Consider the following 15973-nt stretch of genomic DNA (forward strand, 5'->3'; position numbering starts at 1 on the left):
GGGAGATAGGCATATAGCCAAAGCCCTTGTGGCTGGAGTAGAATGTCTGGAGCAGGTGGGTCTACTGAGGATTCCCTGGTTCCTGGGTTCGGGTGTGGGGAGGTGGCTCACACAGGCCTCTGAAGTCCCCTCCACATTTGTTCAGCAGTCCCACCTCCCCTTTGTACCAAGGAGACTCCTTCACTTTAGGAAGGAAACATGACAGGTTTGTGGGGGGAAGTAAATGCCTCTTGTTGCCAGAATGGCAATGCAGAGATGATGGAGCGGCGCTTAGCCTGGCACTGAGGCAGCAGGTAGGCAGGCCCCCTTCCCCAGCAGAGGCAGACTCCCCTCCAATTTGTAGGAGGCTAGAAGAAAGCTTCCCTCAGTAGAAGCACAGGAGGGGCCGAGTAGAGCAGTTATTTCCTAGGGGACAAAGGAAAGCAAAGGGCAGGCAGTAATGCTGCCAAGGGGCAGGGAAAGGAGGCGTGGCCCAGGAGGCGCGGTGGGCTGCACCCTCTGTGCAGGCTGTATGTGTCATTTTCTGAGTGAGAAGGATGGGCTGAGATTTAGACTAGATGGAGAGCCTGCAGGACCAATACTGTTGGAGAAGAGAAACTAGGTGGCAAATATGGCCAAGTGTGAGATCAATGGGGAAAAAAGCCCAAAGAGTCATGGTGAACCACAAGCTGAGCAAGTGCTAGCATCACAACCTCTGTGGCTTAAACAGTCAACCAGAGGCATCTTTTCTAAGAGAGCCAAATCTGGATGCCTCCCGCTCTTCAACAGCCTCTCGGTCCAGACCCCAGCGAGGTGTGACTAGACTCTGGGCTCACCCCATGGAAAGTCTGCCTCTGTGGTTGTGGGGAGGAGCAGCAGTCCAAGAGATGAAGCAAAGCCCAAACAAGCTGGAGACGAGAAAGGTGGCCAAGTGTGCAGCTGCATGGCAAGGCGCTGCTCCCTCGCTCCCAGGGCTCCAGTGTGAGGTCTGCCCTGCTGCATGTTTCCACCGCCCATGCTGCAGTTAAGGCCATGAATGGGCTGAGCATTATATAATGTCAACTCCAGATCACCCCACAAACATGAGAAGAAGATTAGCTTCTCTGCCTAAACAGAGCAGCTCCTGCAACGCAAGCTCATGCCTGTCGGTCCTGGAAGCATCGCTCTCCTTCCTGGGGCTCTTCTCTATGCATGTGTGAAAGGCTTCCAGGAGACTTGGGCCTTAAGAAAGAGGCTGAATTTCAAAAGGATTTCAGGGCATTTGGAACAACCCACCCTGAAGACTTCTGCTGTGGTTTTACTGACTCAATTCAGGGCACTTGTTCAGTCCCTGTTTGTTTATCCTGGCATGAACAGAAGCAGAAAAATCTCTCATTTGGCTGCATCCTCACCCTAAGTCCTCTGGAGCCAGATGTATACATGGAAATACTCTAAAAACTTTAGTGCTCCTCACGTCACCCAAATATCCCTGATGTTCATGTGGCCAAAGTGTGTCATTCACTGGCTAGGCAAAAGAAGACAGCAGAGAAAAAGTCCTAAAATAGTTCCAAACAACCCTAATAAGCCATCCAGATGGCCAGAGACAAGGAAATAACTTCTAAATGATCTTGATTTGCTCCTGTGTCATTTCCCGCAGGAACAACCAGACACTCCCGTGAGATAATGAGCAGCGAGTGCCAGAGAAGTCCACCAGGGCCCGCACCTTCACTGGGACGGCACAGGAGGACTCACCCAAAACAGCTTCCTGGGATAAGAGCCTAATGACATATTGACCTTGACACTGAAGCCTGCCGGGACTCCAAGGGAGTGAAAACGCCAGGTGGCCGCCACTTAGCCACTCTCTGGGCTCAGAGTAACGGGATCAGCTCAAAGCAGTCAGCTTGTTCTAGAAGTAGACTCTGCTGTGAAGGTACCCTCCCGCTACAGAACAGATGAGTCGTTGGGACTTCATCAACTGCGTCTTATAAATTACATTCCACGCAGCACACGCCTGTTTACACACAAATAGTCCACAGAGAATCTTTTTGTGAAGTTACTACTTCCCTGATAAGGAGATCCTCACTTCTGAATTTTATTTAAGATTCCTTACATTGCTTTAAAAAAAATTTTTTTTTATAGCATATACCGACTTTGCCTCATCTTGCACGACAGTGGAGTGGGGTGTTGGGGGAAGGTGTGTTTGGCCCCGTTTGGTCACCCATCACCTTGGCCCCTCAGAGTTTCCTGTTTTCTTTCTTTGAGCAGCTTGGTTTCTCGGGGCCACAGAACAAGGCCCACAGTGAAGGTGGCCACTGTGAGGCAAGGAGGAGCATCCACAGCCCTTTTTTGCCAGCCCCACCTCCACGCCCATGGGCCGCAGGCTCGCAGGCAAGCTGAAGCAAACCTGCTCACTGATCCAGCAGGGGATCGTCAGCAGAGCTGTTGGGTCAGATGTGTTTGGAGATGGAATAAAAGAGCTCCAGCAGAGGAGTCTCCTCAGCTGCATAGAGGACCCTGGGCTCCATTAAAGGCACCCAGATTCAACGGTGTGTGTGCCAGCATGTGAGCACAGGCGCGCATGTGCGGGCAGTGGTGAGGGGCTGCGCCTAGTTAACAGCTCCTCTCTCCTTGGAGAAAGTCTGAATTCAAGGTGATTTTTCATAGATCTTCTCATTTTGCTGAAGCCCAGTGCCACTGTGACCAAATAAAAAAGAGAGATAAATACAGAACGAAAAAGAGGTGTGTCTTGGTTGAAGGTAGGGGTAAGTGAGGGAATAGAGAAAGGTAGTTATACTTACCCTACAACCACAATTATAAAGTCTAGTAAATTCCAACCATTGCGGAGGTAAGCGTTGGGGTGAAAGAGAAGTCCATAGGCTATTACTTTTAAAAATGCTTCCACAGTAAAAATTATGAGAAAGAGATATTCCACTCGTTCCTAGGAAACAAAAATAGAAGAGAGAGGAAAATATAGCCGTTAGATCAGGGATCTGGAAAGTTCTGAACCGGCAGATCTCACAGTGGAGGGAACGCTGCCTCCTCCGTGGGAGGATCTAGGGGACACTTTGTGGGAGGCCCAAACCGAACTCCCACCTCCACAGCCCGTTCCACCATTGGAGCTCCAATGCACTAGGCATTAACGCTTTTTCTTAGTCTTCAAATGTCCCCTGTTAAAATGCAAATATCAGAGTGGTGGAAAACTTTCATTTTTTGAAGACATCTTACTTAGTTAATAAGTGAACATTTCATTGAAACTTCTCAGGAGAGAACTCATAATGTCTTGATCTAAAGGGAAACAAAGCCAGGAGGGAAGAGAAGGGTGCTGAGAAAGGGTAAGACAGAACTGGAGGAAAAACATGCCACAATCTTGAGGTGACAAACCCCGAAGATAACAGACGGGGCCTTGGGGAGCGTGCCAGCTGAGCCCTCCACAACGACAGAGCGAAAACACAGCTGCAAAGAGGTCGCGACACTGAGAGTCTCGTAACGGCAGCTGAAACAGAGGCAACCTGCTCACAGGGACAGACTCCGAAATTTGAAATCTTGCTCCTTCTTGAGAAAATAAAACTCTGTCCAAAGAGCAGACCAGGTCAGTGGGGAAAATCAGCATTTCCGCACGAAGGCGGGCACTGGGGGCGGGGCAGTGAATGAAAAGGCCGGCTCTTTCTCAGGGGCGGGAGGGAATCTTCCCTCTGGAGGCTGTGAGGATGCAGCTCCTGTGCCCCGGAGCCCATGCCAACAGGACGAGCTCGTTGGCTCAAGTAGAGCGAGCCAACTCGGTGCTGATTCACCAGCTTCCCTCCCCGCTAATTGCTGTTTCCTACAACCGCATCCCCAGTGCAGAGCCCGCACGGCTCCCACCAGCTGCAGGCGCCTGGATGCCTTCATGCTCTGCTGCTCGTCTCTGCAGGAGCCTCAGCCTCAGCCTGTCTCTCGCTGGAGCCACAAAACCAGCCCACGTGGCATTCAGCCGCAGGTCCTCCAAGCAGGGCAGGTCTGTCCAAGGCCTCCAGGGGGCACTTAGCTCAGAACCCCACACTGATTTTCCTGTCCTCTGCTGGGTCAGGGGGCGCTCACTGAAGAGGTCCAGATCCCACCCCCATTGTGGAGAGGGGGCATTGCCCTGGAAGGCACACCTCTTCTGGCCTGCCTGCTGTGAGGGTGCTCCGGGACTGGGGCGTCAGGAGTCTGCTGGATAGCTCTGCAGGCATAGCTCTGCCCAAACGCGTGCCTGTGCTCCCATTCATTCCTTCCTGTTCCCCTAGACATTTAGTGAGTGCTGGCCTCACTGTGTCCAGCTCTGGGCAAAGCAGTTTGAGGATGCAAAGTTAAGAATGGAGAATGCTGGGCCTCACCCAGACCTACTGAAGTAGATCTCCTGGCTACGGAGCCTGGAAGTGTGCATTACAGGCCATTTCCAGGCGTTTCGGAGGCCTTGTGAAGTTTAAGAACCCTGCTCACGTGCTGCTGAAGGCTCAGATGAGGCAGGAACTTGGGAAGGGAACGGAGAGGTGGGATTTAATCAGCATCTCAGAGGCAGGCTTGTCTGTGACTTCCTGCCCATTATAGCATGAGAGTGTTGGTCTGGGGATGTGGCTGCCTGGTGGGGGCTGTGACCCAGGAAGATATCACAGTGTGTGGGAACCTCTGGTCTTTTAAAATTAGGTGATGTTGGGTTAAAATGTACATCGGGACAGTGTTGAAAGAGAAAGCATGTTACTGAGGGGCCCAATGCAACCTGAGGAAGCCTGTGGAAGGTGGGAGGGGGGTTATCAAACAGCCACTCCGCCCCCATCCCCATGATGGTTCAGAGCTTTCATGTTTAGCACCAAATGACAGGGTCCTCTGTACCCCTAGAAACCTCAGTGGAAATTCACAAAATTAGAGCTGGGACGAGAAGGGAAGACGAGGAAAGAGAAACAAACACAAGTTGGGGCCTACTAGATGTCAGGTGCTTTCATTGTGCTAATTGCTTTTATCTGTCTGTCCATTCATCCACCCATCCATCCATCCATCCAGTCATTCATTACCGGTGTGGTACAACCAGTTGAATTATTGGAAAGTGGCCCTGGAGCTCCCTCTGGGTTGTGTAGACGATGAGCTTTCTGGGAGTGCTAGCACCCAAGCTCAGAGTATCTCCTCCCCAAGGCAGAGAGAACAGCAACATCCCAAAGGCTCCAAGGGTCTTACGTGCTGGGAAGCGGGCATTCCCAGACAACTTCTGTAAACAACTGGCATTCCCAACACAGACTGCCTGGCACCAAGCTGTGTGTTTATTCCCTCTTCTACAAAGCTGCTTTCCTTTACTTGATTTCCTATAAAAAGAGAAAGCCATGAGGGAGGAGGAGTCCCAGGTCCCTCCGCTGCAATGCAGACCCAGCGGCACTGTGAACCTGACACACCTCTTTGTGAGATGGCACACTGGGGGCATCTGTGACTTCTCTGGTTAACCTCTGCATCCTTTTACATTTTCCCAATAAAGCCTATTCCTTAATCTACACAATGTGACATTTGTCTCACATCCTGGTACATAACACACAAAGATCCAGAAGGACCCATCTGACATGACAGTGAGTCATTCACTCAAAAATTCACCAACATGTTTAGATGCTGTGTGCTGGAGGTATGAGAAAAAGGACTCAGAAACTGACCTCAAGGATCTCTTGGTGGAAGGGGAAATAAATGGACAGATGATTCCAGTACAATGGGTATGGGGTATTCAGGAGGCAAGCAAAGTTTGCTATGGATGGACTTCCCAAAGGTAAGGATCTCTGAGATGAAGCTTGAAGGATGAAGAGTTGTCCAGGTGAAGACAGGTGGGGGTCAGGAGTCAGGCATTCCGGGTGGAGGGAGAACCAAGCAGATGGGAAGCATGCAGAGCTTTAGGAAACATAAACATTTGATGTGGCTGGAGTGAAGGCTGTGAGGGAACGGGGCTGGAGAGGAGGGTAGAAGCAAGATGACCAGGGGCTATGTGGCCATGCCTGGATGCTTGGATTCCACTCTGAGGAGACGGTGGATGACTGGGTCAGATGTGCACTGCAGCCTGGCACTGGCATGGGGAATGATGGTGGCGATGGGGCTGGAGTAAATGGGGGAGTGACCCATGCAGAGGCCATGGAGGCTTGAACCAAGGTAGAGACAGTGGGATTGGTGAGAAGGAGGTGGATTTGAGAGAGATAAGGGATGCAGTTTGGTTTCTGGTTGCACGCAGGGGTTGGGGGAAGAGGCAGTGAGAGAGTTGCACTGCCTGCCTCCCTGAGGTTTCTAATTTGGGTGCCTCTGGATAGTGATGTCTCTCACTACGGTAGGGAACTTGAGGAAGAGGATGAGGGGAGAGACATCCCTTCTGGACTTGCTGAATTTAAGGGACAGAAAGGGACATGGAGGTATTGGTAAGGTGGGGCTCAGCGGGGAGGTCAGCTGGCAGGGGAGGGCTGAATGAGTTGGCCTGGAGAGAGTGCAGAGCAAACAAAGAAAAACTGAGGCTAGAATCCAACTCTGTAAGGGACAACCTCATCCCCAAGAAAGCGCTTTCACATTATGGGAATTTATCTCCTAGGCAGAAGTTACAGGATCCTGCTTAGAGCCATGGAATCTGAGAGATAGGAGCCTTAGAAGTTATCTAATTAACCTCCACTTGATACTGATAGATACCGAGGCAGGGAGGGACATGCAAACACAGGAAATCAGATTTCCCGACCCTCAGTCCAAAGGTCCGTTCATCTCATTTTACCTCCCTGGGCACCAGGTGAACTGGTGCCTGCTTATTCCCAAAGACACAACTGGGTCAGACTCATGCGAAATTGTTTAAGGATCTGAGATAGAATTGGAAAGGGACCAGCGAGTCAGTCAAAAGGGTCTGGACGAGAACCCAGAGAAGTGGCCTGTGACTGTTGCACAATCTGGATCACAGTCATCTGTGCAGCGTGTGTGTGTGTGTGTGTGTGTGTGTGTGCACGTGTGCACGTGTGTGCTGACAGCTGTGCAAAAAGCATTGCACTCACTCTGACCTTAGGGACATGAATGGCCTTACAGAATTAATTCCAGAAAAACCTCCTAAGCCAAAAAACAAATGAAAAAACTTACATAAGTGAAACAACTTGGCTGATCCTTTCAAAACCTGTGTTGTATTGCCATAGAAACATCCAAGGGCAACTATGAATGGAGCGGAGAAGAGCAAAGTTTGTCAAAGACTATTGTCTTGCCACGCTGATGTCTCGGTACCTTGGTCCTGTGAACACACGCTATTTTTCCTATTATTGCTTCCTCTCCATTTCTATCTTCTCCCTTTCTTCCCTCTCTTCCTGCTCATTTCTTAGGGCTACCACTGGCAACTGGGGGCCCATGGCACAGCCACGTCTGAAATATGTAGAAGAATTCAGGAGAGACAGCCTCTGCTCCCAGGAATCATGATGTCTTCTAAACACTTGTGAAGCTTATGAGACACTGATGAGCAGAGGCAATCATAGCTTCATTTATATTTTCATGTACACATATCCTGCCTTTCAACTACATTATAAGTTTCTAGAGGACAGAAACTCAATGATCTTTGATGGTAATCATCTTGATTCTGCTACCAACTGACTCTGCATGTCCTTGGGCAAGTCACTTTGCTTCTCTGGGTCTATTTCCTCATCTGCACAAGAACTAGTTAAGCATTTAGAAAATATATGCAGCGCTGCAGAGAGCTCCGGGTTTCCACAGCACTGCTTTGGAAGCAGTTATCGGTTAGGGGAGGCTGGGAAAGTGGGGCTTTCCCCCTCACCCCTGTGAACCAGAGCAGCGCCATTTTAATCCACATGCTAAGTTGTCCCAGGGTCCTAACACAGTTGCATAGAGTCCACGGAGCCAATATGATGGGGTGTGGATAGAGAACACACACACAAAAGAAAGCAGCACGTTCTCCTGACCAGCCTGGAAGGCTTCATATGCTGGGTTCCACATGAGACTTTATTTGAGAAGATGAATCACTGCTTCTTTTTTGTTTTCCCTGGAACTTTGAACACCACTTCCAAAGATGTGGATGGCTTCCAAAGTCTCTCCAGAATTCTGTGGCAAGTGCGGACACTGAGCCCTGGTCTGTGTGCAGCTCTGCCTAAGGCACAGTCAGATTCCAAGAGGTGGAAAGGAACAAAGAGTTCCTCTCCTTGTTTTTCTGAGGATCATCATCAATACAAACAGACTTTATAAGAAAAAATCCTTCATAAAAGAGATTATTAATATTTGTGCTTTAGGAAAACACCGACGCCTTGTGAGTAGAAGCCATGCCAGGGTAGAGCTCCTAGGACAAGGACAAACATGAGAGTCTGCCATGTCTATTCATGTATGCACGTTTCTGCACATATACGCAAGCATGGAACAGCTGGGCGATGCCCACCATGTGTGTGGAGCACTGTACAGCTTACATGTGCCATGTAACAGACCAGGGTGTGAGAATTCCTACCAAGAGAGCCTATGGACCCATTTAAATGTATGCAAGTGTATTTATTGAAGCTGCCAAGAATTCTACATCAAACAGAATTGCCAAGAGGCCCAGTCATACAATTCCACCTCAGTACAAGGAGCAAAGACAATAAACACAATAACAATGCTTCAAGCAGCACCTCGCATTCGATTGTTTCATAACTTGAGTGCCATTCAACCTGACCTCTAAATACAGACTCTGGCCTATCCCTAAAGAAGGGAGACAAAGAAACTGGAATATCTGAGTTCTTCACTCTCCAGTTCTTCTCTTGTTTATTCATTCAGTAGGTCACAAACATTTCCTAGGGGTCTGCTCTGCTCTCCGCCACTTACCTCCTTGCCCTCTTAGGACACTGATGGACTTGTAAATTGTAAGAAGTCAGAAAGATTTTCAATAAGGACACACATTCCAAGCTCCTCATTATGCAGAAGTAAGGGGAGCTGTCCAAGGCCACACGTCTACCCCATGTGATGAGCACCTGGGTCACCTAATGGCTGGCCTGGTGCTCCTTCTGCTACAGCACAGCTGTCTCTGTCTGTGGACTGACTGAAACCCTGGATTATTGAGCTCACAGGGGCCACTGGGCAGTAAAGGGCCACCTACAGGATGTGGCTGGATGGGTAGGCAGCAGGGATCCCCAAATCCTCCTCCCTCCTGGAGTCTCTACTGGTGGCTGAAATCCAGCCATTAAGAAGCCTTTCTGCCATCGATGGCTGAACGGATAAACAAAGTGTGGTGTATAAACACATGGTGAAATATTAGCCATAAAAAGGAATGACGTTCTGACACGTGCTACAACATGGATGAACCTTGAACACGTTACACCAAGTGAAAGAAGCCAGTCACAAAAGGACAAAAATTATATGATTCTATTTATATGCAATATCTAGAATAGGCAAATTCATAGAGACAGAAAGTAGATTAGAGGTTACTAGGGGCTGTAGGGAGGGAGGAACTATCCTGGGGAATGATAAAACTTTAGAAATAGATAGTGGTGATGGTTGCACAACATTGTAAGTGTAATCAATGCCACTGAATTGTGCACTGAAAAATGGTTGGAATGGCAAATTTTATGTTACATAAATTTTACCATAATGAAAACAAAAGAAGCATTCCTTTGGATCTTAATGGTTTTCTAACGTTTAAGGGTCTCCATCTAAATTGCCTGAGGTCATGTTTAAACCTGTATCAGCTGCCACCTTAACAGGGACTAATTCATCAGAAAGTTGACAGCACAGCCTTTCGTGGTGGGAGCCTGGACAGATGCCTGGGGCACCTGGATTGCGAAGGAGGGGGCGGCTGGGCAGGGAGGTGGAGGCCACTGAAGACAATTGCTTCTGCTGCACAACTTTTTGAGGACAGGTCCTTCCCAAGGGCCTTATATAGAAGGCTTCTTTAGAAGGTGCCTGGTGGTCCAGATGGTCTGGCCTTGAGACTCAGGACTTCTGCTAAAGGAGGAAGGGACAGGACAAACCATGTAGTAGCCTAAGAGTAAAGCAGCTTGGAAAGAACATGCACCTGTTTATCGAGGGCAAGTAGCAATTGAGGCCGAGTGAGTTGACAAATATACCAGTTTCATTGGTTTTACAGTAGCTCAGTTTAAAAAAATACCAAAAACTCTCCTCTAACTGGGCTGTTTCTCTATGCTTGTCCATGAGGCTAAGTCGAAGTGACTTAGCCACGCCTTAATTGCTTGCATTCAGGTCTTCTCCTGAGGCCTGCCTGCCTCAGCTGCCCCAGCCTGTTGGCACTGGCCTCAGATTAGAGGAGCGCCAAGCAGGCTGCCCCAGATGTCTGGGTACTGCCTGCCTGCTCCTCCCGGGCCCTTCATGGCCCCTGACCGCGAGACAGGGTCTCTCCCCATCCCTGGGGCCCCTTCCTGGGCTGTGTTTCTCAACTGTTCGCCCCCTAGGGTAGAGACTGGCCTGTTTGATTGCATGGTGTCCTGCATGTGAACAGTACAGAGGAAACAATCAACTTTTGTCACATGCTGCCTGCATCACCCTCTTGGAAGCCCAAATGTCACACAGGTCAGCCTCCTGCTCCCTCCACTTGACCTCCTCCATCTCAGGGCTGTCATTTCCTTATAAGGCTACCTGTCCTGACACTGCGCAGCTCTGGCTGTCAGAGAATGGCCACAGCCCCTTCCTCTCCAAGGAGTTCACAGATATTACATCTTCCTTGGGGGTAATGGAGTGGAGAGGGAGACAGATATTACCAGTCAGGGCTGAATTACTCCTGGGGACAACGGGGCATTTGCTTAATGACCTGTGGGCTAGTATGTAATTTCCCAAGTGAATGGAGGGTGTAGCAGTGGCCTCAAAACTCTCTAGTAAACGCCCACCTTCTTTTGAGGAGTTAGACCAATACCTGGCCCAGGGAAACACACCCTCTTTTTTCTGCCCCATCCCTACTGCCCGTCCCCATCCAGGCCCCCATCACTCCTTGTTTGGATATTAAAGCGGCTTCCTAACTGATTTCATTGACATCTAAGTTATTTTACTATAAAAATCTTCAATGGCTTCCCTCTGCCTTAAAATAGAATCCTGCCTCCTCAGCCTGGCTCCAAGGTCTATCACAATCCGACCCCAACTGTCCCTCTGGCCTCATCCTCGGCCACCACCACCCTGTGCTCCAACCATACCAACAGCTCACCACACTCAAATCAGACAGGCTGTTTCGTGCAAGTCTCTTCTTCCTGCCCTGCCCATCCCTGCCCCTTCCTCTATCTGGCAAACTCACTCTCAGACTCCAGGACAGCTCCCTTGTCATTCCTGTCTGGATTCCTCAACTGTCTCCTGCCTCCCTGGCTCCAAAAGTGGTAGAATGAGTTAGTGTCTCCTCCCAGTTGCGGCATTCTTTCTTCAGATGACAATTATAGGACTTATTACAATGTGTGTGTTTTCTGTGTGCTTCTCCCATCCAGGGACAGAGCACCTGCAGGGCAGAAGCAAGTGTCTTTGTCACCTTTGGTTAAGAGGTGTCTTTACATAAAAGGCAAAGTGATTGAGGAAACAGGGCTCTGGAGTCAGACACACCTGGGATCAAATTGTTTTCCTACAACACGCTACACAATCTTCCCAAACTTGGTTCCTTCACCAGGAAAGCGGGAAGAGTTATGCCGACTCGGGTGATTTTGAGAATTAGAAATCACAAAGAGTTGTCACTGAGCTGGTAGCTGCTGTCATTACTGTAGGCCCAGCTCCTGTCGTAGCAGGTGTTCCACTCACATCTCTGCCCCAGATGGCTTTGCGTGTCCTCCTCAGAGGTCCCTGCTCTGCCTGTTCCCGCAGTGTCCCTGCTGGGAGCTGGAGTGGTCAGCAGCACCAGTCCTGCTGCCTCTCCCCGACTCCTCGCCTACCCTAGCCACATCAGCTCTCTGGCCTCTAAGCAGGAGGCACAACTCACTGTCCTTTTGACTTCAACAAAAACCGCAGACTTGAGGCTTCACATCTACTTTCTATCGTCATAGCAATTTGAAAACAAAACTTCTCTGCATCCTGTTTGCTGAGTTCCACGTGTTCTAAATGTTCTTGCTTCACCTCCCCCCTCAGCTCTTAGATCTACAGCAATAGGTTCCATTCAGGCTTAGGAAACCCCCAGCTCTGTAGCTGCGAGCATTTTCCCTGTGCCTCTCTGGGACCGGCCAATCTTTTGCCTGTTGAAGTAACATTTCAGCCATGGTGGGTGAGAGTGAAGGACGATGCTACCCATGTGATAATCACCACAGTGATAACTCATTGAGCTTGTACTTTATAGTTTACAAAGCACTTTCCTGTACATTTTTATATTGAGTCTCGTGACCACTCTGTGAAGCAGGAGGGGTAGGTACTATTCTCTTACTCCCACTTTCTTTTCCTCCTCACATCACCACCATCACCATCACCACCACTATATCATTATCATCATCACAAACATCACCACTACCTCCATCATCACCATCACCACCACCACCACCATCACCTCCCCCACCACCATCACCTCCCCCACCACCATCACCTCCACCACCATCACCTCCACCACTACTACCAGCACCACCACTGTTACTACCACCACCATCACCTCCACCACCATCACCTCCACCGCCTCCTCCACCTCAGCCGCCATTAACAACTGAGTCTGAGCCTGGACGCTTTAGTTCTAATCTTAACAGTAACTCTGCATAATGAATAAAAAATATTATCTCTGTTATATATATGAGGAAGCTGACAAAGAGGTTAGGTAATCTTCTGCAAAGCCCTGCAGCTAGGATGCAATAGAGCTGACCTCTAATAAGTTTAATATTTTTTTCCACTGTTTGTGGCTACAGAGATAGATGGACCCCACCAGCTCACCTCTCAACGACCCCAGAGTCCCTATACCTGACACTTCTATCAGAATAGGAAGTGCACAGGCTTTGTTGGAGCTACACCGAATGTCTGATTTTCGTTGAAATCCAGCAGTGTTAAGCAAGTGCTTGACACACAGAGCCCACCTGACCCGGGGCACTCTGCATTCCCACTGACGATGTGGAAACACGTGGCTGCAGTACGACCCCCTCACTCCCTTCTCACTCCTAATCAAACCTGGTCACCGCAGTGAGGAGCACTGTGGCACTAGTGTGGTAAACCAAACACTAGTCTAACCCAACTGAGGTTAGCCCATCCCTCTCCTCCCGCCATTGGCTTCAAAAGGGTCATGTGACCCAACCCTGGCCAGCGTGGCATGAAGGGAAATTTTCTGGGGATGCCCCTGGAAAAGATTCCTCATTGATTAAAACAGAGAAGGATACAAGCCTGAAGGCACTACATTCTCTTCTTTAGCTGGACATGCTCATGTGTGTATCTGAAGCCTGGAACTGTGGTAGCCATCTGAGGACCATGAGAACAACTGGGTGAGGACAAGAGTAACATGCTGAGGGTGGCAGAGAGGAAAGGTGGAAAGAACTGAGCTCCTGGGTACAGCTGTTGAACCAATGAATTAACTTAACCAACTTTGGTGCCATCCTAATTTGGGGCTTCTTTTTCTTTTAAAGATTGGCACCAGAGCTAACAACTGTTAGCTAATCTTTTTTTTTTCCTTTTCTCCTTTTTCTCCCCAAATCCCCCCAGTAGACAGTTGAATATCTTAGTTGTGGGTCCTTCTAGTTGCAGCATGTGGGATGCATGGCCTGATGAGCTGTGCCATGTTGGTGCCCAGGATCCCAACTGGCGAAACCCTGGGCCGCAGAAGTGGAGTGCACGGACTTAACCACTCAGCCACAGGGCTGGTCCCAGGGCTTCTTTTATGTGAAAGAAAATTTCCTTACTGTAGAAACCATTTCGAGGTGAGTTTTCCCTCGCTCACATCAGAAAGAACCCTTACCAATAGCTCTATTTGCTCCCTCTACATGCCACTCCTTCCTCCTTGCCTCCCTAGCCCACTGCTGCTCAGTGCTTACCCCTTCTCAGCCATCTGGGCACATTAAAGCCAAGCTTGGTCTCGCCCAGCCAGGAAAGGCAGGAACTTATAGTAAACACTGTAAGACAAATGCTCCTCTGTCTCCCAGTTTAGCTCTTAGCCTGTGTGTGAGATGCTTATTTCAGATTACCGTCTCAGACCAGATCTAGAGAGATCAGCCCAAAGCCCCATCCGAGGGCAGCCGTGTAACTGTGCTTAGCCTCTTGTTACAGCACAGGGTTGTCGAGACAAAGGCTGCAGCTGCACGCGGCAGTCGCTCTACAGCCCTGCAAGAGGCTGGGTAGGGAAGCAGGGAGGAGCCTCTCCCATATCCCAGTATCAAAGGCTTGGAGATGGAGGACATGGACGCAAACCTGGCACTTCTTTCCCTAGGGTGGGTTTTTTTCTTACCCTCAGAGGATGAAAGCATTTCTGAGCAAGAAATTTTCCAGAATCTCATTTTCCTCATGCTACCTCCCCCTCAGGAACTTATAGGATTCCCTATTCCCAGCTCACCAGGCCTCCACTTCTCCGCTTGAATCTTTCCCTTCCCACCTCTGTGCCTTATCTTCTCCCAACACCTACCCCTCAAGTCAAGAGCCACCTCCCGGCCTACCTAGTGCCATTCAGCCTCTGTGGCCGCCTTGCCTGGCATGTCCTTACTTCCTTCAGGACAAGCTGGATTCCCCTCCCATTAGAGGGTTGCTTTCACTTTTCCAGGGCTCTCAGTCACGCCTCTCTGTGGGCCCTATAGCCTTATGGCCAGTCTGTCTGTGCTGCTCATTTGGGATTTTTCTATATGGCATTAGGGCACGTTTTATACATTCTCAGATTGTGGCAAGTGTCCTAGATGCCTCTTCCCCCATCAGGAGTGTGAGTGCTCCTAGGGAAGGAACTATGCCACGTTTCCCTCTGGCCCCCACAGTGCCTTGTACAGGGCTGGACCTGGAGGCTCACAGAACCCTCCAGTGTGGAGTTGGAAGGACACCTGGAGGCCATGGAGGTCGGCTCCCAGCCTCAGCCTCTCTCGCATGCCCCCACTTCATGGTTTACAGCGTGCTTTCACCGCTTGTTCCTCTCATCTGCTTCCCAGCCAGCCCTGTGGGTCAGCAGGTGCCTGTCAGCCCGCACTCGGTTTGGGACTCCAGGGGGCACAGTTAAGGACGGCCTTCTCAGCACCCTTTTCCCTCTGTTGCCCCAAGGAGCACCCACCACAGCACGCAGCTGTGTCACCATGGAGGCCATGTGGTGAGCGGCCCACCTTGAGGGGCGACTGTGATTACAAAGGGTGTAAGATGCCGCCCCGCCCTCCAGAGGTGCAGCCAGGCAGCGGGTCGGGAGGCTGTGCCTGATGAGAGGAGTACAACACAGGGTCACGTGTGCTACTTGTCAAATGAGCGCTGCAGGTAGTGAGCGGTTTAAGAATTTGGAGAAAAGCTGGATTGCCGGGGGCTGAGGTCAGGACTGAGGGTTAGGGGAGCCTGTGGGGTGAGCCTGGGTGCAGTGAGGTACTTTCCATAGGGGAAATACAAGTTCCCACAGAGACAGAGGAGCAGGCCATTTCTGCTAGAGAGCTTGCATTGTGGGAGACAAAGCCAGACAGACAGGTAGGGTTTAAGTTAAAGCAGGTCTTGAGTGACAGGATGGAGTGTGTTTTTCATATGAGTGTGTCGTCCCCAGGATTTAGGGTCCACAGTGATGTGAACAGATGATGCTTTATGATCGAGGGTGATACATGCCAAGCTATGTTTTAGGAAGATAAATACGGAAAGCAATCTGCAATGGATTGGACTGAGGTCGGGAGACCATCCAGTGGTCCAGGAATAAGGTAATGACCGTTTGAACCAGAGAGGGACAGAGCAGAGGGAGAGAAAAGGCAGTTGACAGATTCAGAAAACACCAGGACTGGAGGCAGGCTGAGGGGACAATCACACACGACATCACGACTTCACTGAGAACGCCTGCAAGAACACAAGTCTCCCCACAACAGCAGAGCCCAGGCAGGAGCTGCCCAGCGCTGAGCGCGGCTCGGGCCGGCCGTGCGGGTGGGCACCCTGGCTGCACCCACAGGAGCTCTTTATCCACGAAAGGCGAAGCCTGGCCAGACACTCCCCACCCCTGTCTGTGCAT

General features: G+C 50.1%; 1 protein-coding gene across 9 annotated transcripts in view; it reads right to left on the bottom strand.

Moving 5' to 3' along the window:
- The window catches only part of CACNA1C (calcium voltage-gated channel subunit alpha1 C), a 680887-nt gene that overhangs the window by 225006 nt on the left and 439908 nt on the right, over nucleotides 1-15973 (bottom strand). For all 9 annotated transcript variants that reach the window (XM_070620344.1, XM_070620343.1, XM_070620341.1 and 6 more), the window contains exon 4: nucleotides 2757-2896. In XM_070620344.1, the coding sequence (XP_070476445.1) occupies nucleotides 2757-2896 (140 nt within the window). The remainder of the gene's footprint in view (nucleotides 1-2756; nucleotides 2897-15973) is intronic.

Source organism: Equus przewalskii, chromosome 5 (assembly GCF_037783145.1).
Source record: "Equus przewalskii isolate Varuska chromosome 5, EquPr2, whole genome shotgun sequence".
Lineage (NCBI taxonomy): Eukaryota > Metazoa > Chordata > Mammalia > Perissodactyla > Equidae > Equus > Equus przewalskii.